Genomic DNA, 24,864 nt, shown 5'->3' on the forward strand with positions numbered 1-24,864 from the left:
CTCAGTGGCTCAGTTGGTTAAGCATCCGACTGGATTTCAGCTCAGGTCACAATCTCAAAGTTCGTGAGACTGAGCCCCGTGTCGGGCTCTGTGCTATCAGAGCCTGCCTGGGATTTTCTCTCTCCCTCTCTCTCTCTGCCCCTCCCCCATGCGTGGGCTCAATCCCTCCCTCCCTCTCTCTCTCTCTCAAAATAAATAAATAAACATTAAGAAAAATAAAGATGTTTCATATGTCATCCAATGGTAAGTCTCATTAATAAAATATGAGTAACACAGCGTGTTCCTCTTTTCGTAGAAAAATCTAGCTTTGTGCCACAGAGTGACTAACCAACAAGCTGGGACACAAAATTGATGATAAATATGGGAATCAGACGCAGAGCCATGACAAAAAACGCTGAACCTTTCCATGAACTATTTCACAACACAACGAAAGGAACCAGAAAACAAAAATTGTGGAGTCTTGTGCAATGACATGCCATACAAACTCATTAAATATTTCTTTAATGAGTCAACTAAGTGATTACTATCCATCGCTAATACTATGTTAAGTTCAGCAATGTATGTACAGATGAGGAAGGTGGGGTTGCTGAAGTAGATATTTTGGTTAGGAAGACAGAAATAAAACACATCAGTTAGATAAATAATTAAGTCCTAAACCATGTGGTCAACAAACTATAAAGCATAGGAGACAAAACTACAGCCTTGGGGCTGTACTCAGCCCTAATGATCTATTTTGCTTGGCATATAATTGTTTTTAAAGATTTAAATTAACTACCAACATTTAAATATTAGGAGATTTCAAGTAAAAAAAAAAATAGAATAAAACAGCTTTTCTCTTGAAAATTATTGGGGAACTCTTTCAACAACTGGCCTGCATTTTCCTTCAGGCCAAGGTGGCCAGCTGCTCCATTAAATGAAGACTGTGCCACAGCCGTTCAATGATCTTGATTGCCTGGCTCCCCCCAGTATTTGCATTTGGGATCAGTGTTACAGAAAAGTGATAGTAAAGGAGGGTAAGCAGAGATCAAGATGAAAAGATCACCAAAAGGAGGCTTTATTGGAGCCAGGCCTCGTAAACAGAGGAGAATCTATATCTTACGCTGGGGCAGGGCAGCGAGAGCTGGGAGAAGCCCCGCATGCACGTTTGAAAGACGATTGAGGAGACCCTACTAACTCAGAGCACAGGGGCGTGTGCGGAGTAACTGGGACATTTAATCAGATAGTTGGAGCCAAATTATGTGAGGAAATTTTTAAAAACCTAGCTGAGGGGTTTGGGCAGGATGCAGTGAGCAGTGGGAGGACTTTAGAGATTTCTGAGCTAGGGAGGAACATAACACATGGTGTATTTTTTTTTTAACGTTTATGTATTTATTATGAGCGAGTGGGGGAGGGGCAGAGAGAGAGGGAGAGAGAGAGAATCCCAAGCAGGCTCAGTGCCGTCAGCGCAGAGCCCCACGTGGGGCTCAATCTCACGAACGATGAGGTCGTGACCTGAGCCAAAGTCAAGAGTTGGACGCTTAACTGACTGAGGCACCCAGGCGCCCCAACACATGGTGGTTTTTCAGCAACGGTTTTCAGAATGTGTTGAGTGGATTCAGGGTGGGAAGGAGGGGAGGAATCCAAAGGGAGGGGACCCAGTTAGGAGTCACTGCAGCCATGGAGGCCTGAGGGCAGTGTGGTGACTCACTGAAACGTTTACAGTGTAAAATAAGAATCGCCAACAGATAGTAAGGAAGAAAAATAGGAAGCTCTGATGGTAACACGATGAAGTTTTTAAACAATAACAGTAACTGTCGTTTGTTAAGTGCCTGCTATGCATTAGAAACCACACACTTTACAGAGAGGATCTTGGGAAACACAAATTTATGAAGCAGACATTATTATTATCGCCATCATCACCACTTTGTAACTAAGGAAACTGAAGTCATATGCCAGTGAATGGTAGGTTTGGGATTTGAGCCAGGTCCATCTGACGCTAAAAGAAGTGTGGAAAATGCTAGTAGACAGAGGCACATGAAGCTTTATACATGTTGTGCTGGAGACGAGAGCTGTTCAGGGTGGGTATCCTCCATAGGCACTTGAAAATGCAGTACTGGAGTTCCGGCGGGAGACCAGGCCCACACCGGTGCATTAAATGAGTTCGTGTACATAAGGCACTTTCTGAGGTTCCTTTGCGTAGGTGTTAGCTGTTACTGATATTATCTGCATAGAAGTAAATACTAAAGACATGGGGAAATGTGTTAGGGTGTTAAGAATGGATTTTTAAAAAATATTTTATTCTTAAGTAATCTCTATACCCAACATGGGACTCCTACCTACAACTCTGAGAACAAGAGTCACATGCTCCACCGACTTAGCCAGCCAGGCATCCCAAAAATGGATTAAAAAAAAATTTTTTTTAACGTTTATTTATTTTTGAGACAGAGAGAGACAGAGCATGAATGGGGGGAGGGTCAGAGAGAGAGAGGGAGACACAGAATCCGAAACAGGCTCCAGGCTCCGTGCTGTCAGCACAGAGCCCGACGCAGGGCTTGAACTCACAGACAGCGAGATCACGACCTGAGCCGAAGTCGGACGCTCAACCGACTGAGACACCCAGGCGCCCCAAGAATGGATTTTTAATAGAATTGGCTATCGATCAATGATTTGTCCAGAGGTCCGTTGGCATGTTTATGAATCTTTTAGCCAAAGAGCTAAGAACTGTGTCATAAAGGAAACAAACTTGACCTTAAAAGCTCAAGGATACAGGTGAGGCTCCTCGGCAGTGCTTCTCAATCCTGACTGCATGTTGGAATCACTCAAGAAGCTTTAAAAAATCCCAATGTTCAGGCCACACCCAAGGCACGTTACATCAGAATCTGTGCGGCAGGACCCAGGCATAAGTGTTTTATGCAGACTCCAATTGTGCAGCCAAGGTTGAGACCCATTATCCCCTACAGGAAGGTCAAATGTAACCAATGAAACATCTGGGCAACATCCAGAGACCAACACAGAGGCAGTGCTTCCTGTGTATCTGAAAGGCACCGTTTGCAACATGAAGGAACATGATCTCCACCACCTTAAGGCTGCTCTCTTGCATGGCTGGGGGACAGGGCAGTGTAGCACAGGGCCATTCAGGGATGGCATCATAAGGCTGTTGGTGCTGCAGTCTGAGAAACTGTAAGCTAGTAAACCCAGACAGCTAAGAAAGCAGCCGTCATGAATCAGCTTTCAAGAACACAATCATTAATAGGGAAGAGGAAAAAGAAAAACAAAAGACTGAATAAAAATCTTTCAGGACTCAAAAGAAACATGATTCTAAAGTTGGTTGCTTAAAATAAAAGCACACATACTATTGCTGTATAATTTGAGACGTTTAAAAGGATGTGGGAAATGCCATAATGCATTCCATCAATATCAATATGGACACTTAATAAAAATTAGCTCTGACTCCACTTATGCTCAGGTAAAGAGATTCAATTACAGAGACCCTGGAGACAGAAACTGTTAAATGCAAAAATTCTTTTGCTTAATAGTTCTATTATGAAAAAAAATCATTTATACATTACTTCATGGTTTAAAAATTACAATAAATTATGCTCCTGGCCCTTGTCAAGTTCTTAATGCAAGTCAGGTGTCACTGCCAAGAAATTCCAGGGCAGGAACGATGTTACTTCCACTTTAGGAATAAAAAATGATCTTGGAAGACTGAGCTAATAGAATTGTATGGGAACCATAACTGCCAGTAAAGTTCTAGGATACAATACTCCTATAGAGAGTAACCTTATGGTCTTTATGGTCTTAAAAAATAAAATCGGATACAAAAAAAAACAATGTTGCATTTAAGAACTGATCAAATACATGACTGACTTCATGGGTAGGCAGCATTATGTTAATTATTTGCAGGAAAAAATTTCAGTAACAGATATTATTTTTTTTTCTTTGTCATTGCTAGGCAGACCTAAAGTACTTCTATAAAGTATGATACTATTTCCATTTATCATTACAAAATTGCTTAATCATGTACAAACTAAAGAATTCTACCTGACAAAACACTTCAGGTGATAGCATTAATATTTTGGCATCAAACCGCTAGGAAGTCTGGGTCTTTTGGATTCCAGGTGTGCCCCCAGGATCCCAGATTGCTTTGATGAGTAGCACTCACCATGCACTGGATGGGATGGGGCTTGGTCTAATCAAGCTTGGCTCTGGATATGTACTGGGATGGCTCAATAGTCCATTTCTTTCCTGGCTCACTTTCTAAAAAAAGTCTCTATGACTTTTTAAAAAATTTATTATTATTATTATCATTATCATCATCATTATTTTACAATTCCTTGTTAGTGAATGAGAACAAACCATCAAGCATTACAATAATTTCTGGAAAACTCCACCTTCTGGAACATGGCTCAACAATGACAATTAATGTGAAAAAACATCTCCAAAATGGCTGCCACAAAGCAGAAGCACTGAAGTCCTTGCATTTTTGCTTTACTCTCTAAGAGCAATAAAAGGCCCTAGATCACTGTTTTGAGTTTGCTGGTGCTTTGTATTTACACACTATTTTTAAAAACCAACCTGATAAGCTGATTTTTTAATCCTTGAAAATCAGAAGCTATTTATTTATTTATTTATTTATTTATTTATTTATTTATTTTAAAATTTATTTATTTTGAGAGAGAGCGCAAATGGGAGTGGGGCAGAGACAGAGGGGAAGAGAGAATCCTAAGCAGATTCTGCATTGTCAGCACGGAGCCCGATGTGGGGCTCAAGATCATGACCTGAGCCAAAGTCGGATGCTTAACTGACTGAGCCACCCATGTACTCCAGAAGAAATTTATGAAAAGGCAAAGCTGTAGGGAATGCCAGTAACAGGTATTCTCTTACAGCATTAGGGGTTGGGGACACGAGAGACTAATAACAATAGAACAAACATAAAAACACCCATATATTGTGACAGAGACCGTATTTGGCTTTCCTTCAGTCTCTGGAATCACAACTCCTCTGTCTCCACCCATCCAAGGACCATCCTTTGTCTGTAGTGTTTGGTTCCTAGTACATCTTTGTGGGGCTGAGCAAAGAGAAAGAATACTTTCTAAAAACAAGTACAGTTGACCCCTGAACAACACAGATTTATAACTGGATCCACTTATATGTGGATTTTTTTCAATAAATACAGTACAGAACTGTAGTATTTTCTCTTCCTTATGATTTTCTTAGTAACATTTTCTTTTTTCTAGCTTACTTTAGCATAAGAATGTAGGACATAATACATACAGCATACAAACTACGTGTTAATTGACTGTATGTTGTGGGTAAGACTTCCTGGAAACAGTAGGCTATTAGTAGTTAAGTTTTGGGGGAAGTCAAAGTCATATGCAGATTTTTTTACCTCACAGCGGGGTCAGTGCCTGGAGCCCCCAGAGTTCAAAGGCATAAAGCTACTTCAGGCTGTGGGCAAGATGGAGGAAGAGTGGAAAGAAGGGAGGAAAGGAGAGAAAGAAAGAGAAAAGAGCAGGAGATAAACAGCAGCCAAGATGCTAAGACTCTGGAGGGAGAGAGAGAGGAAAAGAGGGTCCTAGTGCAGCGGCGGGGGGCAGGGGGAGGTGGGGAATAACTCCCTCTCAAAGCCATGCCTTCAAGACAACCTTCAGCAAAGAACCACCGTGGCTCTTCAGTGCTCTCTGGTCTGTTTGTTTAATTCTGTTGAGTGTGACCTGGCCTAGCTTCCAGATAGTCCGGTCTCAGTCAAGTAATAACAGCTCTGTACGATGATGCCCCTGAACCACGAAATATCCTCAATGTACTGGATATGGGGAAGCAGAAAGAAATACAAAGTATTTATGAAAGAGTTTCAGCAAATGGGGGGTTAAACAAATTCTCTGACACTTAATCATAACTTTGGTTACATGGAAAATTCACATAAGTGAGCACATCTTCAATAATATTAGATAGATTAGGTGTTATTGAATTAAAATTCCTAGAAATGTAGAGTTACAAAAGGTCCTTAAATAAACTTCTGGGTCCCATATTTGGCATAATGAACTATATGGTGTTTGGAAAGATTTTTCCCTTCTGGCATAGCTAAGGTCGGGACTGGCATTATAACGGTCCTAGAAAAACAAACCTTCACATTCCGAAATTTTGACAAATTGTAGGTGAGCACTCTAACAGCTGCAAAAAGCAGCAAGTCAAAGTTTCCGAAGCCCCTGTCTCTTCTGCACTTGAAAAGACATGTAAATATGCCCCAAATGAGGAAAAGTGTGGAAAGTTTACCAGATCCTGAGGCGTTCTGAAAGAAGATCATTCAAATTTATTATTGTCACAATTTTCAGAATATTATCCTCATACTAAAAGAGATGGAATTCTAGTCACAAGAAGGATGAAGAGACCACTTAAAAAAATCTGTTTGAAATGTGTTTTACAAAAAAACTTCAGGAAAGTGGTAGAAGGAGAGGCTATTTTACTCAAAAAGTCAGAAGATTCCTCCACAGGGTGAATGAGGCTAGCTAGTCTTGGCCTTGCAATATCATGTGGAATTAGTTACAGTAATGTCCACTGATACCAGGCAGTTCATCCCAATTTCAAGATCAAATAAAGCCCCCTGAAACTGAGTAGCCCAAAAATGTGGAGATGATTCTCCCTGGAAATTAAAACCACCACAAACACTGCTAGCAATTTAGATATATTTGGGTTCCATATCTTTGGAAATCATTTGACTCAAACTGTGCTTCCAGAATGCATTTTTACTACCACCATGGATGACTCTTGTACATTTGTGATGCTAAATGAAAAGGAGCGAAGTCAGTCACCATTCAGAATGTTCATACGGTCTCAAAGAATGCCCAGCCAGTCTCCAACAGCACATGCCTCTGCAGGGATCGGAAAGGGACGGGATCTGTTGATCCACCTTTTTCCTGGGGAGGATGGGCTGAAGAAAAGCCCTTGGGAAGGAGAGCCTTGACTGGAATGAGCAATAATCCATACAGCTTCTTTTCTTTTCTTTTTTCTTTTCTTTTCTTTTTCATTTATAAATGTTTATTTTTGAGAGAGAGAGAGAGAGAGAGAGAAAGACAGAATGCGTGTGTGTTAAGGAGAGTGTGCACATGAGTGGTGGAGGGGCAGAGAGAGAATCCCAAGCAGGCACTGTCAGTGCAGTGCAGCCCAATGCAGGACTCCATCTCAGGACGGTGACATCATGACCTGAGCCTAAATCAGGAGTCGGATGCTTAACCCACTGAGCCACCCAGACACCCCACACCTTCATTTCTTTAACCACAAAGCATCAGGTAAAGGGACGACCCATTTAAACTCCATCATAATTCCTAGCTAAGATAAAGACCAGTCAGAACAATTAAATACCTAGGCAGCCAGCTGTGCAAATCAGGGAGAAATGAATTCATATTTCCCAGTTACTAATGGTTTAAACATGGACAAACTACACTTCTCAGGATCAGATTTCCAGAAAGAAAGCAAAAGGGGATAAATTAACAGTTATCGGATAATTGTTATGTTGCAGGCACCAGACAAGGTGTTCTCCTCCAAGTAACCATGGGAGGTGTTTGCTATTATTCCCATTTTATAGAAAAATAAAGTCACGTTCAGGGAAGGAAGTAAACTGTCCAAAGTCACACACAGTAACGATTGAGGCCAGCTATACATTCCATCGATTTTTCCCCTACACCTTTAAACTTACTTGAAGTGTCAGATACTTATTTCTTCTCATCCTGGATCATCAAAATAGGTGACCCTACTTTGTTCCAAAGTTGGCCTTCACTTTTGTCTCCGGCATCCTGCCTTCCCATGGGTCTCTTGTATGATCGCTGCTCCAACAAACTAGTTTCCTTCCACCCACATCTTCTGCCCTCTGCACACACACATGCTCAACTTCTCCATCCTAAAACCTCTTCCTTAACCCATCTTCTCCTTCTAAGTACTGTCCTATTTTCCTTTTTTCTTACCCACATACTTCATGAAAGAATATTCTATACTCTTGGTTTCTCCTTTACATCCTATATCATTCTGCAACTGGCCACAGTAGAGTTTATAACCTCTCATGTCATAGAAATTGCTCTGGCGAAGGACATTTATAACTTCATGACTTTCAAATCCAATGGCCTCTTCTCAGGCCTTATCCTTCTTGAATGCTTTGAGGATTTGGCCACACTCTCTATTCCTTGAAGCCTGGCTTTCCTGAAAAGACTTTCCTAATTCTCTTCCAAAATCCATTGGGTCTCTTTCCTTCATTTGCTCCTCCATCTCAGCCCATCCCTTAAATACTGGAGTTCCTCAATGTTACCATCCACTGGTTTCTCTTCTTTCCATGAGCTTGTCCTCCTTAGTTCCTCTAATTTGCCTTGGGCTTCAACTGCCACCAGCATATGTATATGCCTGGCCACCAACCTCTCCTGAGCTCCACGATTATCTTTTCCAGACGTCTTTGGTATCTCTAGTTGGATGGCTCAACGATTCCTCAACAAACCATATCCAAAACTAAACTCATCTAACCTCTCCCTTCCAGTCTAATCTTTTTCCTTTCCTTGGCCAATAGTGTTGCCATCTGCCTAGTAGTCTCGGTGGTGGAGACTCAAAGTCCTCGTGTCTAGATCTCCTACATATCCTTTGAACTAATTTCTGTTTCTCCATCACCTCTAATCCAGCCCTTTAGCAGGTCACCCAGGTTAATGCAACAGCCTCCCAAGTGGTTTCTTAGACTCCATTCTCTTGTTTTCTTTTAAATGTTTGTTTGTTTATCTATCTATTTTTTGAGAGAGAGACACAGCGTAAGCAGAGGAGGGGAAGAGAGAGAGGGAGACAGAATCTGAAGTGGGCTCCAGGCACTGAGCTGTCAGCACAGAGCCCGACACGGGCCTCAAATCCACAAGCCATGAGATCATGACTGGAGCCGAAGTCAGATGCTTAACCGACTGAGCCACCCAGGCACCCCACCATTCTCTTGTCTTCTAATCCAGCCTCCAAATTGCTACCAAACTGATCTTTGTATAACAGGATATTCCTCTGTTTATAAATTTTCAGTCGCTCCATATGGACTACAAAATAAAGCTTCAATGACCAACTAGCCCTGGCCTATCTTTCCAACCTGAGCTTTGAGAACTTGCTCTTACTTGTATCTGTTAATTGGCTTAAACTACTTCCATGCTTCTGAGACTCAGCTTATGCTCCTCATTCACCCAGAACACCTTCCTTCCTTTGGCTCGCCTTCATCACCCTTCAAGGCTCACTCATACCTGTTGTCTTCATCTTTCCCCAAACACCCGCTCCCAGTCTTGAAGGAAAAAACCGTTCCCATATCTGTGTTCCCAAACTTCTCTTCATTACAGAACTAACCACAGGGCTTTACAGAGTTATTTGTGGACTCAGTGCCCCACCACCAATCCTTCAAAGGCTGAGATGGTATTATTCATCTTTGTAGCACAGAGTCTTAATTCCTTGCTTGGATCATAGTTGGATGCTCAATAAATCTGTGTTAAAGAACAAATTAATAGACCTTTTCCTGTTTGTGGTATTCAGTTAGGCAGTAGCTTCATTATCATAGGATTTATGAAAACATGTCATATATCAAAGACCATAGAGTGGCTTCTAGGGACACATATGGAGGTTGTATTTCTATTAAAATAGTTTTAAATTCTGATAGCTATTAAAGTGTAAACAATACATGGCCTATAATAAAAATAAATACAGCTGATGTTCTGTCAACATGATGACTACTTTCCTTTAAAAAACTCATTTCCTAAACTGCATTTTCTACCATCCATTCATCCATACATCCACTTACTGCTTAATTCATACCATACCTCTTTCAAAAAAGAATCTGAACTTAAAAATTTTAGTTTGTTGGGAGCCTGGATGGCTCAGTTGGTTAAGCTTTTGACTCTTGATCTCGGCTCAGGTCATGATCTTTTTCTGCCCCTCCCCTGCTTGTGTGTGCACTTTCTCTCTCAAAGTAAATAAATGAACTTAAAAATTTTATAAAAATTTTAGTTTATTTTCTCTAGCAATATGTTCTATCTACCCATGTGTCTCTAGTCTTCCTATCTAATGCACTTAGTGATTATTGCAGGAAAAAACTATCCAAGTCCATTCAACTAATTTTAATCCTGTATTATTTCTTGAAAGTAGAGATTTCTTTTTTATTAGAATAAGATTTCTAACTAGGACTTTTTAAATCCCAAAGCTAACATAACACTTTGTGTCCTGATATGTTCCAATATATATTAGGCACTACATGATATAATGAAAAGTAAATCCTGTATCTGAGTATATCATACTGCTAACATTTATCCTCCTATTTCGGAATGTCATTATTTTCCTGTCAAAATGAATTGCCATGGAAACAAGCCGTGGCACACAATGTGCATTTGTGCTAACACTAAAGATACGCCCTAAGTGTTCCCTTACTGTCCTTTACAAAGGGCAGAAGGTCTGACTTTAGGGTACACTTCTCAGAGGATTCACCGTGAGCAGCAGGTGGGACTCACCTGGCGAGTTCTGGGGAGAGGACACGGGGGAGCCACGTGGGGACTGACAGTAGCTGGGGTGAAGTAAGGCATGTGGAGGCACATAAGACATTATCTCTTCTTCAAATAAACTGGGGAAAGACAAGAAACAAAATGCATACTTTAGCCAAATAGGTGGGGAGAAGCCTCATTCCACATGAGTAAGACAGTCAATTTCTCACTCTGAGGTCCAGTTCACATTCCAGAGGGAGCGCTTGTCCTCCTTCCGTAGGTAATTCTTGGGACAAACAGCAGTCTGTTGCAACTTCTGTGAAACCTGTGATTATTTGCCTATTTTCCTACCAACTTTGGACAACAAGATTTTTTTTCCTTTTTTTCAAGTTTTTATTTAAATTCTAGCTGGTTACCATGCAGTGCAATATTAATTTCAGGTGTAGAATTTAGTGATTCATCACTTACATGTAATACCCAGTGCCCATCATAACAAGTACCCTTAATCCCCATCACCTATTTGGCCCATCCCCGCCCACCTCCCTCCAGCAACCCTCAGTTTGTTCTCTATAGTTAAGAGTCTGTTTTCCAGTTTGCCTCTCTTTTTTACCCCTATGTTCATCTGTTTTGTTTCTTAAATTCCATATACGAGTAAAATCATATAGTGTTTGTCTTTCCCTAGAACAACTATTTGTTGTTCCCCTAGATTTCTATTTTGCCACTTTAATATGTGAGTCTGAATTTCCATGTTTGCTTGATCACAGTACCTAGGTTTTTAGATTTAAGAATAAGACTCAAACACGGCAGACAATGTTTATTGAGAACTCATAACAGAAGCTCAAAATATATTCTCTACCTTCATTCTAAAAAATATACAACAGGGTCTCAATATGTAAAGGGTTCAGGATTTAACTGGACAATTAAAAGCCAAATAAAACGAAACACCTCCTAAATAATTACAACTCCTAAATAATTAGCTCCCTTATTTACTCGGGCTTCACAATGTTTTTTAAATGTGAGGATTTTGATTTTAGATTATTCAGTCCAGTGTCTTTTGTTTCCCTATTGAAATTTTTCTTTCTAGGACTCTCCTAAAAGATATTAACCAGGGACATGAGATCTTAGAATGACAGACTTTTCATTAAATATTCTGATAAAAACACTACCAATTGCACTAAGCTCTTGACAGTTGATGAAGTAGAATTAAAATAATAATAAAAGTAAGAGCCCTGGTGTTTTTTAAGTAAGAGGTAGAAGCAGGTTTTCCTCCCACTTGGCCAAATCTAGAAACCTGTTACCTGTTTTCAGAAAACAGTCAGAAGAAAAGGAGCAGCAGTTGAATCACTCAGAGATTAAGGAAAAGACTCTCAAGGGTTATAAGCACTGGTTCTCAACTGAGGCAGTTTTGCACTCCTCTCATAGCATTTGGGGACTTTGGGCAATGTTGGAGGACATTTTTGGTTGTCATAATTGGGAAAGGGTATGCTTTTGGTATCTAGTGGGCAGAGGCCAGCATGCTGATAAACATCTTGTAAAACACAGAATAGTTCCTTGCAACAAAGGTGTATCCAGACCAAAATGGCAATACTTTTGAGGCTGAGAAATCCGGGGTTATAGCAACGCAATAACACCTTGATGATTCTTGCGCTGGTTCTTCATTCACATGCACACGTCTGCCACGTGGCCGTAGCAAATTTTTAGACATGATATTTTTTAAAGCCATCTTTCCACTTTTAAACTACGAAAGTCAAAAGTTTTGGAAACAGAAGGAGGAATTAATCATATGTATAATACCAAATTGAGCCCCGAAAAGGTCCTTTTTCTTTGTCAATAAATCAATGACCATTGAAATAATGTGAATTTAAAATTAATTGAAGGGAAAGTCCCATGTAACAGTTGCTCCCACAAAGGTCGGTAAACCTATAACTAGATTAACTGAAGAGCAAGAATTAGCACACTCTCCTCGGATACCTATACCTGTGTCCTTTGGCTCCATGACATTTATCATTTCCTTTAAATATAATCAGTACTTTGATATCTTTTATATTGAGAGAAATATTTTTATTAGAAAAATTTAATACATAAGAGATAGAGAGTAATATAAAAACACTTGAGAGATATCATCCAGGATTCACAAATGTTATCACTATTATTTTTGCTTCAGACAAACACACATGCATACGTACAGATCTTTATAAATCTGCATATACATGCATGTATAATCTGTATGTGTACAGTGTGTAAGTGAAGCCCCTCTTGTCCTCCTCTATCAGGACTTTAACAAGGTATCCCCCTTCCATAGTTTTATATATATAACATATATCCATAGATGAATATAGTTTTGCCTTATGCACTGTTAAAAAACTACATAAGGGCTATGTAAGTATATAACATTCTTGAACTTATGTCGCCACATAAGTATCTAGTTTATGACTTTTACCTGCTATGCAGGAGTCCATTCTATGAACAAATCAATTTCTTTACCTGTCTCTTTTAACAAACATTTAATTTTTTTCAACTTTGTGCTTTTATCAGTAATGGTGCAATGAGGATCCTGTGTTTCTTGCCCCATGAACCTGGAAGAATTTCTTAGTATAAATATGGTATGTATCTAAAAACAGAATTGCTCTGTCATAACATGTATGCCTTTTTAACTATACAAGGCATTGTCAAATTGTACTCTGAAAAAGTTGTAGAAATTGTAATCCCACCAAGTCCAGACAGTAGTAGAGTCCCTAAATCTCATCTTATACATTATCCCACTTTCTGATTTTTTTTAATCTGATGGTGTGAAATACTATTTCATTACTGGAAATTGCATTTTATGATTGCTAGCATCTTTCTGTAAGTTTACTGGCTATTCTTACTTCAATTTTATGACATGCCTTTGTATACCCTCTGCCCATTTTTCTCTTGGGCTCTTTTCTTCTAAATTGATTTAAAGGCACTCTTTGTGCATTCATAATATCTTTGTTTTATGTGTTGTGAATATATTCTTCCAGGGTGTTAGTTACCTTTCATTATGCCTTATATATGGTATCCTTCATTATATAAAATTTAAAATTCTAATGCAGCTAAATTTATCAATCTGATAGAGGTACATTTTTTATAAGAGTTGAGTGAATGAAAGAATATATGAAATAGAATAATCATTAACAAATGCAGCAAGGTCGTTTACAAATTCCTGAGTTTTAGAACAGCTATTTTGGAAAATAACCTTACATGGGCTTATTTTGAATTGAATAATTTCCTAGAACTAAGGCATGTCTACACTGCGGCTTGCCGATAATCAAGTCCATTTGTACGAAGAGTGATTTTCCTTTTTAAGAAATAGACACAAAACAAAAATAGACACAGAGTCTTTCACTACATGTGCAACTAGCCCATTGCTGGAGTTTATAGTCACTGATTCAAACTACTCAAACGCCAAAGTAAAATGAAAAATAAAGAACTGAAGATATCTGAAAATGTTTTAGTAACTATTAAACATTATTTAAGTAGACACATGTGATAATTGTGTCACCATTTGTACAATTATTAAAATAATAAATTACATTTCATCATCTAAATGAAATAACTATAGAATTGAATAACATCATTTGCATGTAGTAATTATAGAACAATTATTTAATAAGTGAATTTCTCATGCTTCTCCAAAGACCCATTAACTTCAAAGAACATGCTTATTTTCCAAATGGGGGAAAGTGTAGTCTTGCTCTTAATATGTGTTTATACATGTATGTATATACGTGTGTGTGTATGTAGATATATACATACACATAAACAAAACACAAATGTACATCAGTTTTCAAATATTTTAAAATTCAACCAATAACAAATAGAAACTCATGCAAACAGCAGTGTTTATTAAAGTACAAATATTCTAAGCTATATTGTAACTTAAAATATTTAGGACTATACCATCTAAAGATTATTTAACTAAGACAAGGTGAATAATAATCATGATTTCTGTTTTGGAATCATTTTTGTTTCTACTAATCGCAAAAGCAGAATTCTTTAGTGTAAATTAAAAGCTTTAGATGTCTAGAATGAAGCGAGAGTGTCATGTCCTAGTCAGAATTTTGTAACAAAACTATTTTATCACCAACTAAACTATGGTAGAAACATCATGCCACATACCAATTGACCAACAGTCTGTTTTCAGAACTAGCTCACTCCAGCAGAGTCACAGTCATCTCTCAGACTGAGAAGCGACCCTGCCTCCCAACAGGTCTTGTTCAGAATCAGGTAAGGGGAAGTCTCTGGGGGACATGATTTGAATTATGCTCCAACTATCCAGTAAAGGAAAACAATTTTTTTACTTCAGTTTTACAAATAGGGCAACTACCACGTAGGCAGTTAGAAATGGTTAGGGTGTAGATCATCATGAATATCACAAATGAGATCGTTAGCACTTTGGGATAAATAAAACACCGTGTGGTTGGTTCAGCATGATTTTTCCCTTTAATTCTTTGGAAGTTACAGTGGTGAGTGTCTCGACTATTGGGTAGAGCAAGGTGTTATTTTACTCTAGCCTCCTACATTTGCGGGATAATATTAAAAATGAAAACTCTTATGAAAACTTGCCAGTTTCCTTTCTAAACTCTCTAAAATTTAAAACCAAAGCTGATCTAGCCATCAGGAAAGAAAATACGATTGGTTAATTTTTATTTTTTTTTTAACGTTTATTTTTGAGACAGAGAGAGACACAGCATGAATGGGGGAGAGTCAGAGAGAGAGGGAGACACAGAATCCGAAACAGGCTCCAGGCTCCGAGCTGTCAGCACAGGGCCCGACGTGGGGCTCGAACTCATGGACCGGGAGATCATGACCTGAGCTGAAGTCGGGCGCTTAACCGACTGAGCCACCCAGGAGCCCCACAATTGGTTAATTTTTTGAAGGGCCATCAAGTTGGCAGTGAGTACCAGTCACCAAATTGCAACTTTCTGATCTAACTTCCAAAACCTAAACTCTCAAAATCATTTTAAAAAATCAGGACAAATCAGAAAAAGGAGAAAAGCACACTTTGAGGGAAAAAAAAATTGAAAGAAAATATAAATTCCACCTCTCTTCTACTCCAAAGGGGTAAAGCCCTGTATACCCTTCTGTTCCATTCTGTGAGTGGACATTTTATCCATCAGCCTCTACTAACCTTGCCCTTCTCCAGCACCACCTCATTTATCACCAGGGTAAAAGAATATATATCAAACAGATCTTAGGATAAGAAATGCAATCTGAAATGAATTATCACTAAACCAGCATGCTACATTTTCAACATGAGTATTCCACAAGTCTTTGAAAATAATGGAGACATTCTTAAGCTACAAATATTGGCATATTATTTTCCAAAATGCTCCATAGTATCTGATGACAGAAAGACTTTCTACTTCAAAAGCTGGTTACCTACCTCAGCAACATGACAAGGTCTGCATCACTTGAAAGACGCACCAATCCTGGGGTCCCTTCAGTTCGGATAAATTGGATCTTCTCCCTATGCAAGCAAAGAAACAGCTCAAAATATATGTGGTAGGCTTTTGAAACAAAACTGAGTGACTTAGGTACCATTTAAAAAATAGTAGCCACAACACACACACACACACACACACACACACACACACGCACACACACACACAATGTTATACAAACATATACAAATATTTATGTTATATGTTATGTAAACATATATATAAGTATTATATATATAAAACATTTATATATACAGTATCTATCATGTGGTATCTAATGCATAATACAGGAATCCACATCCAAGAGAGACATGGTCCTTGCTTTCAAGGAGGACCCAGTGAGCATCAACATCACCACGTCCTAATGCTGGAAAAAGCTTCCTTTATTGCTTTCATTCATTTTGCTGCCCATGTACTATTAGAGGTAGTGGTACCATCCAACCCAGTCTTTGCTTTGAGTTAAAGCCTGCTGTGGGCTTGAATCTGAGCAACTGTCTAGATCATTCAGGGTAATTCCCTGTTATTCCGAAAAGTGCACACGTGTGTGTAGGGATATTCATCTATTTTCCTGGGGGTATACCTCTAAATTATGTGTGATGAGCACATTCTTACTTGGAGACAGATAGTATCTATTTATTATATATTCAATATAAAGGCATATGGCTCTTTAAAATAACCGAAAAATCCAAAACACTTTTAGTTACTACAGTTGGTGGAACAGATTATGTGTATACCTGTGCAAATGTGTATATACTTATACTTACACATATCAAACATGACAATGTGAGCTATTTCTGCCATTATTTTATTACATATTATGTAAAAATGGCCTGTTTTTCTTTTTGATGAGTCACCATATGCTACTATCTTCAATTCTTTGTATGAATAAAATTTTAATATAAATTTTCCTGTTGCTTCCCTTCATTTACATGACACTATTTTAAAGCACACTGTATTAATTTGTATAAGATAAAGAAAAAAAGCTACATTGGAGAAAAACTGTCTTGGAGAAAAATGAACAATAACTTAATCCAAGAAATATTCTTATAAGGGTCAGTAAGAACATACTTTGATCCTGAACAATCAAAAGCTATCTCCAATAAATCCACAGTTTATCTCCTTAGCCCGTCATCACAATGGATCAGGCAAACAAACAAACGAGAAAACAAACAGGGTGCACACTCTCCTTCCACTTCTTTAACTGGAGCTACACAGAGCAAGGTGAGTGATGTGGACTGTGGCTTCCTGGGAACAAGGAAAAGATCACAGCTTCCTGAGTCACACGGATGACAGAGCGATGAAAGGGAAAGACACCGGAGGAAATATGCCAATTGGGAAACTTTTCATCACTTTTCAGATACTATTAGACAGTGAAGGCAACTGGTCTGATTCTTTAAGCCAGAACATACCAGAGGCAAGCTGAGGCTAGTTTTCTACCAGGCCAGCTAATTTATGGCACTGACCACCTAAGAGTCATATGCTTTCAGGAACAGGACACTGGGGCTGTCTGTCATCTGGTGCACACTGTACCACTAAGGACCTTCTTATACTAACATTCATTCTTTCGCTTTTCTGAGGGTCTACTGTGTGCTGGGCATGGTTATCACACACTAGGTATCCTATAGGGTAGGAGACCTAGTTCCTTTCTCAAAGAGTTCATGGGGCACTGGAAGAGAGAAAGCCAATTCTAGTATTATATGAAAATATTTAAATAAAATAGGGCCATTCCCTTCACTGGATTCTGTTTAGGCCTTATACCCACCCTTATCCCATAAAGTCCTTTCACATAAAAACAAAGAGGGCACTGGTTCACTGAACGTCAAGAAAGCACACGAAGGCCGAGGAAGAGAAGGTCGGCAGATAGCCTCAGAAATGTCGCCAATCTTTTCTAAGAAAAACAAAAACAAACGGGAACTACATCTTGCTTATTAGGTATTTGCCTGATATTCCATACCAGTATTTCTCAAACTGGCGTCACTGTCTGCGAGAAATCTATAGACATCATCTCAAATTCTGGGGGAATTAAAAAATTCCGCATTTTCACATTGAGGATCAAAACTGCTACTATTTAGGCAGGCACGTTTTGGATAATCTGAATGACACTTATGACTGAACACTGCCATTTGACTTCAGTTCTCCTGTTTGCATTGACAAGACAGTTGTTGCTCCAAGATCAGAGAGGAAAGTGTTGGTGAGCAGGCCATGAGGTGGGCGGGGCCTTGGATGGTAAGTATGGTAGGAGCAGTCCCCATCTACCACGCCCACACAACTCTCTTACCAATTAAAAAGGCAAAGCTTTTCTTTTGCAGTATTAATTTGCATACTGACATTGATGAACTGCGGCAAGGTTATGTATATGTATAAATTGCTATAGGCTAAAGAGATAACAAAATAAATGGATTTGAAATTTTTTTAAATGTTTTTACTCATTTTTGAGAGAGAGAGGCACAGAGTGCAAGCGGGAGAGGGGCAGAGAGAGACAGGGAGACAGAATTTGAAGCAGGCTCCAGGCTCTGAGCTGTCAGCATTGAGCCCAATGTGGGGCTCAAACTCATGAATGGTGAGATCGTGACCTATGCCGAAGTCGGATGCTTAGTGGCCTGAGCCACCCACGTGCCCCTGATTTTGAAAGTAAATTATGCATTTAGGTTAACTAAAGCATTAAAGATGTCACAGTTTATTATAAGAACAAGTTTTACAATACTTTCTTACAAATAGAAAAGTAGTGGTAGAATCATCACAGGGTGCATTTAAAAATATTTTTTCTTTAGTATTGCAGTGGGGGGTATTAAATGAATTGGCTCATCAAAACAATGAATTAGTAGGTAAAAATAAAATTGGTAGGTAAATCAGTAGACAAAAATAAGCTATTGATTTAGAAAAATGATGGCCACAATAGTGCCACAGATGCACTTGGTGAACCATTAGATACAAAATTGAAAGAATCAAGTCAAACACAAGTGAAACAAAAAGCACAAATGTATCTTTCCACTGACCACGATCTCAATATTGGTAATTTGGATTCCAAACAACAAAATCTCACATTAATATGATTCAATTAAATGTTATTTTTTAAAGTTTTTACTTAATTTATATGTCTTTTGGTTTTATAGTTCATAAAAGTTGTAAGAAGTGTTTGCATATTTTATATTTGTGCACACTTACATTTCACTAAAATAAAAGGGATTAAAGTCAACATTGTAGGTCTGCAATATTTTTCCTTTTAGAATGGAAAATAACAGTTTTGGCTCCTAACAATTTTCCATGAGTCCACTCAGTGACTAAAATAAACATAACAAGCTTGAGCAGTATTATTAAAGATACATATGACTCTGATTAGAAGGACATTTGAGAGCTATATTACTATATTTATTCAAGTTTATTTTATCAATTTACAGAGTTAGAAGGAATCTGTCACAGTCCTTTTAATTCCCATCTTCACTGCATTCATTCTAATGAAGAAATCCTATTCAATTTTCGTGGTTCCTAACGAGGATTAAGATAATACTCAAATAACACTTTCTATCTGACCCTCTCTACATGGGTATGTTTCTCTCTGTGTGTCATTTAGAATACGTTCCAGCACGTCCTCCAGTGTACTTTCTCACTGGGCCGGCCACTCACTTACAACATAAATTCCTTTTGAAACATGAGGGGGTTTTTTGAGAAAGAGAGAGAGGAGGGGGAGAGAGTATGAGTTGGGGGGAGGGGCAGTAGGAGAGGGAGAGAGAGAACCCTAAGCAGGCTCTGCGCTGTCAGTGCATGGGGCTTAGTCCCTTGACGGTGGGATGGTGACCTGCGCCGAAATCAAGAGTTGGACGCTTAACTGACTAAACCACTCAGGCGCCCTGAAATATGAATTTCTTCAAAGCAAAAGCCGTTCCTCCTTTATTTTCATGTTCCCCAAGTACCTAGCATTGTGCTATGCACATAAGGAATGCTCAGTAAAACACAACCAGGCACAAGATTATAACAGAGTTGGCTCCTAACAAATTTCTCTGACTCCACTCAGTGTCTGAAATAAACTATCATTTTTTGTTGTGGCGCAGAAAAAGAGAAGCAGAAAGCTGACATCAGATTGTTTGCTAAAAAAGACCCCCCCTCGAGGGAAGTGCAAAGGCAGATAAAGAGGCAATCTTTTATTACGAACATTTACGACTGTTCTAACAAGATACTAAACTGTACAGAGACAACACAGGAAAAGCTTGCTAGCTGTTGCTGTCTCTCAGTTAGACCTTTGTAACCACTTCCTCAAGTGCACAGAATCACCCCAGAAGATCAACGCTAGCAGAAGATCATTTGAGGACAATGAACATAGTCTCAAGACCGGAATTCCCACAGAACATACTCTCATTGAAACCAACCAACATTTTTGGTGAAGTTCAAGAAGGGCACGTGACTAGAAACAATCAGAAGCAGCAATGCCTCGAAACCACAAAAACTCTCTGGACTGCAGACGCTGTACACACATACCATTCAGTAACACCTTCAAAAATACATGGTTTAAAAACACTGCCTGAGGGCAATTTTAGAGAAATCCCATGATTTCTCTAATGGTGTAACGCCAAGAAAGGAGAATTAGCATCGACTATTTGATTGATTGTTCATACCCTTTACTATAGTCACAGGACATGGTCTGACTTGAAGGATAGAGCCACACAGTGGAAAGATCAATGTTTATTTCTACTTCCCATAAGATTTGGAAATGTAGGTCTGTTATGGTCACATGATTCTCACAAATAGAAACGGAATCAACCTGAAACCCAAAATAATTATCCCTATACCTGGGGAAAGCTAGACCAGCAGGGAGTAGATTTACTGGCTAGACCTCATAACCACACAAGAGTGATTATTCTCAACTCTTAATTCAGTTTTATGACACATAGATCCTTGCTCATAATGTAGTGTTGTACAAATACCAATACCAAAAATTTCATTGAATTTGTATTCATTATATTCACTAATAAAATATCATTAAAAGGTTCTTTTTAAAATGAATATATTTGTCTCCAAATAAAATATTAGAACATATTATTTTGACTTTTATTTTAATGTCACATATATAAAAAGCTTCTTAGCATGAATACTGTCTTCTAATGAGAGCCCCTAGTAGGATATAGTAATCCGTGGAGGACAGTGCCCACTTGAAGGAGGTGGTACTGACTTATGGATGTTGAGTTTTCTAGCCAAGGAAATAAATCTTTTCTGAGGAAATAAAAAAAAAAAAAGGGAGAGGAAAAGTTGGTAGCATCACATTTGCATGACAGATAAAGTTAGAGGGAGCAGTGACTTAAATACAGCAGTTGAAAGCTAAAGCCATATCCCATTGCATAGAAAACCATAGCCTTTCCACGGTCACAGATACGCAAGTGCAGTCTCACGGAAGAGGAAACTACACATGGATACAAACTAAATAAACTGCTGGCCATTCTCTGGTTGAGGAGGAATCACAAGCAAACAGAAAAACACAAAGTAAATAGGTGTATCCATTTGACTCTCCCTCCGGCTAGCACTTTTCCTCATTATACTCATGGAGAGCATAAGAAGGGATATTTCTTTTAAGCGGCTGTGCCACAGATGAGGAAGCATACACACAGAAGGATGCTGGTATGGAAGCCTCGCTTGGAATATGAATACAAGGCCCACTGTTACCTTTGACACACAATTACACAGTGGCTCTATCCCATGCATAAATCTTTTACTAAAGGTATCACTGAAACATGAGATTAAAGAGCCCCAACTGTTTCCCCACCCCATGCGTTTGTGGGAATGCTTCTTACGATGCAGTTTTTCACTATAAAAGCAGGATGTTCTCTTAGATTTGAGAACTTCCCCATTATGTTGTTGTGATAAGCAGGATGCTTAACTACCACAAACTTTTCAGAAAATAAAAGTGCACCATGACACACACTCTAAGAGGAACAGGATTATCTCATTGATTTATGTCCCTGCTTCCTTCTACTTGTCATGACAGCATAAGCTTTTTATGATCAGATTCTGTAAATAGTTTTAGAAAGCGTAAGTAGAAACTTGTAAGTAACTTGGAATAAAGTGGAAACTTATCTCAAAACCTATCAAATAACTTCTTGCCATTAGATCACCCTGTGAGAGCTACATTAGAAGAATGGGCTCAGCTGAAGACCCTGGGTGTCACCAAAAAAGAAAAATCCTTGCCAATCTTTAGGAGATCAGAGACTTAAGACTTTGAAAAGCAGAAAGAAAGACAAAAACAAAACTGAAAGATACCAACTGGGGCCCAGCAGTTTTCCTTCTGTTAGGGTCTATTAAGGTTCTGTCAAATCACTGGAGACAACGATGCTGTTAGATGTGCTGTTCAGGTAGCTTAAATCATCTGATATCTCCCATGGTGGAAATGTAAAGATATGTTAAACTGCTGTAAATAATAATGTGGAGAGCAGAGTAAAAGTAGAAACCTTAGGTTTCCTCTTTTTTTTTGGGGGGGGGAGGGGTACTTTGACAGGAATAGATACTGACTAGAAGTATGTCTATGCAGTGGGGCTAGAGCTGGTGGGAAAGAAAGAAAAGAGAGTTCTCCTTATTTTGTGGTTAGCAAAAGAGGAGAGATTTGTTTTTTTGTTTTGCTTTGTGGTCCGGAATCTAAGATCTCTCATTAGACAACTGAGGAGTTTATTTATGCAATTTTGCTAACTAAAACTTCTTACACAAGATGCTCCAGTGGACCATGGATTACTGAGTAGATGCTATAGTACACGAATATGCAAAATGACAGCTCGTCTAATTTTTATGACTTTCTTGTGATTGGGAACAGCATGCTTGTCAGGTTGGGAAAAGCACTGAGACTTGAGTTAGATGTTAACTAATGTGAAACTGGGATTTCTGTTTATTTGTAAGCGATGTTTATACTCATACTTGAAATTACATGTAGCCTTTAGAAACTCTGGAAGCTAATGACATCTTTAAAGCTATAAGAGACTGACAGGAGATTGGGGGGGGGGTGGGCAAAATGGGCAGAGGGGGTCGTAAGGTACAAACTTCCAGTTATAAAATAAGTAAGTTATAGGGATGTAATGTACAGCATGGCAACTAAAGTTAATAATACTATAATGCATATTGGGAAGTTGTTAAAAGGAGATCTTAAAACTTCTCATCGTAAGAAAAAAAATCTATAATAATGTGTGCTGATGGACCTTAACTAGGCTTATTGTGGTGATCATTTTACAATATATACAAATATTAAATCATTATTTTGTATTTCTGAAGCTAATATAATATTGTATATCAATGATACCTCAACAAAAGATATGAGAGACTAAGAACATAATAAGAATATTTGACAATTTATTTTCAAATCAACAAGAAAATCTCTATCCCCATCTATCTGTGTATATATCTATCTATGTATCTATGTATCTATCTACATTCACTATATGCCAAGTAATATTCTTGATATTTAAACAATAAGGAGGAGAAATAATGAGTTGAAGAAGATCCATATTTGTAAGAAACTTATAGTCTAGTTGAAAAAAAAGCATAAGGATTTGAAAAGTCAAATTACAGCATGAAAGTCACATAAACAAAATAGTATAAAGGACAATGTGATATACTACATAATTAATTATGAAATTAGTGTCTAGAACAGAGGTTATTATACCTGAATGTGCCACTGGAATCATATGGAGAAGTTTTAAGATATTAAATGCTTCAGCTCTCCCACAGACCTTCTGAATTAAATTTCTGGACAAGTTGTAGGAGGATGGGGGTATAAATTCAGAGAAGGGAGAAGAGTTAGGGGAGAGAAGACCTGGCATTTTGTACTTTACAAAGCTCCCCAGGTGATTCTGATGAAAAAAGCTTGATACAACTAAATACAGTAGTTTTGGAGAATCACTGGCTGTGGGCCAAGATGGCACCACTGGACAAAAACATATTTCTACCAGTAAAGGTAGCATATAAACCAAATGAGCTTTGAGTTATGTCACATTTTCAGCAGAAACTTACATCTTTTCCCATCTCCACTGATGCTTACCACACCAAGGTTGAGGAACACTAGTCTAGATCTTGAGAGTAAGAGCTCACAGTGGAGCTGAGAGGCTTCAAGAAGAGGTAGTTTGCATTGAGTTTTATGAGAAAGATTTTTCTTGTCAAACACACAAGAGAAAAACTTGCCAGGAACAGGAACAGCATGTATTCAGGAAAGTAAAACTGGACTTAAGTGTGATGCATTGAACAGCTATTTAGAATAGAGGGCTCATGCAGGGAAATACTGGACAGTGAAGGGGATCAGATTCCCTCCTTGGGTTCCACTGTGTTTATCATGAAAAAATGTGAATACCAAGCCTAGGATTTTATAAGTCTCAATTCAGTAAACTCTAAGTTACTTTTGTTTATTCAAGCTACACACAAAAAGGTTAGTGTCTTATTATTTTCATTATAATCTGCAGATCAAGGATGGATTCTTGGCTATGAATTTTTGTTTCTTTTTCATATTTCTTCTTTAAAGAGGGTTCTAGGTTCCTTAGTCAATTTTATTCAACCTTTATACTTAATAGAGAAAAGCCAGTACTACAATGACCTGGTTGTTGATGACATAAAGTCTTTGTGTACAAGATGCCTTTGTTCAGACTGCCAAAAAGAAAGAGTGAATTTCCAAGATGATTATCAGTATTACTGATGATTTAATAGTTGGGGCTTACAGAATTTGAACCAAATACTAATACAACAGTTACCTGAGTGAATGATTCCTGGTAAGATCAGGTTGGCGCTCCTGTAGAATTTCAAAGATGTTGGGTTGGCGCAGAAATGCAACAATCTTGTCATTGTAAGCTGAAAAAATAAAAAAATTATGATGATGCTTTAAAAATCTGTTATTAAGTTTATGCACATAAATCCAAACTTTAAGTCTGTTTTTTGTGGTTAATATTCCTTTTACTCAAAGTCCTAGTTTGAAGCCACTACAGATGCTTAAATTC

General features: G+C 38.4%; 1 protein-coding gene across 7 annotated transcripts in view; it reads right to left on the reverse strand.

The window, feature by feature from the left end:
- HECW2 (HECT, C2 and WW domain containing E3 ubiquitin protein ligase 2) overlaps positions 1-24,864 on the reverse strand; it is a 321,506-nt gene that overhangs the window by 39,879 nt on the left and 256,763 nt on the right. For all 7 annotated transcript variants that reach the window (XM_042994961.1, XM_007094709.3, XM_042994965.1 and 4 more), the window contains 3 exons: positions 24,622-24,718; positions 15,856-15,939; positions 10,479-10,588 (listed from right to left, as the gene is read on the reverse strand). In XM_042994961.1, the coding sequence (XP_042850895.1) occupies positions 10,479-10,588; positions 15,856-15,939; positions 24,622-24,718 (291 nt within the window). The remainder of the gene's footprint in view (positions 1-10,478; positions 10,589-15,855; positions 15,940-24,621; positions 24,719-24,864) is intronic.

The sequence above is a fragment of the Panthera tigris genome, chromosome C1 (genome assembly GCF_018350195.1).
Source record: "Panthera tigris isolate Pti1 chromosome C1, P.tigris_Pti1_mat1.1, whole genome shotgun sequence".
NCBI classification, from domain to species: Eukaryota; Metazoa; Chordata; class Mammalia; order Carnivora; family Felidae; genus Panthera; species Panthera tigris.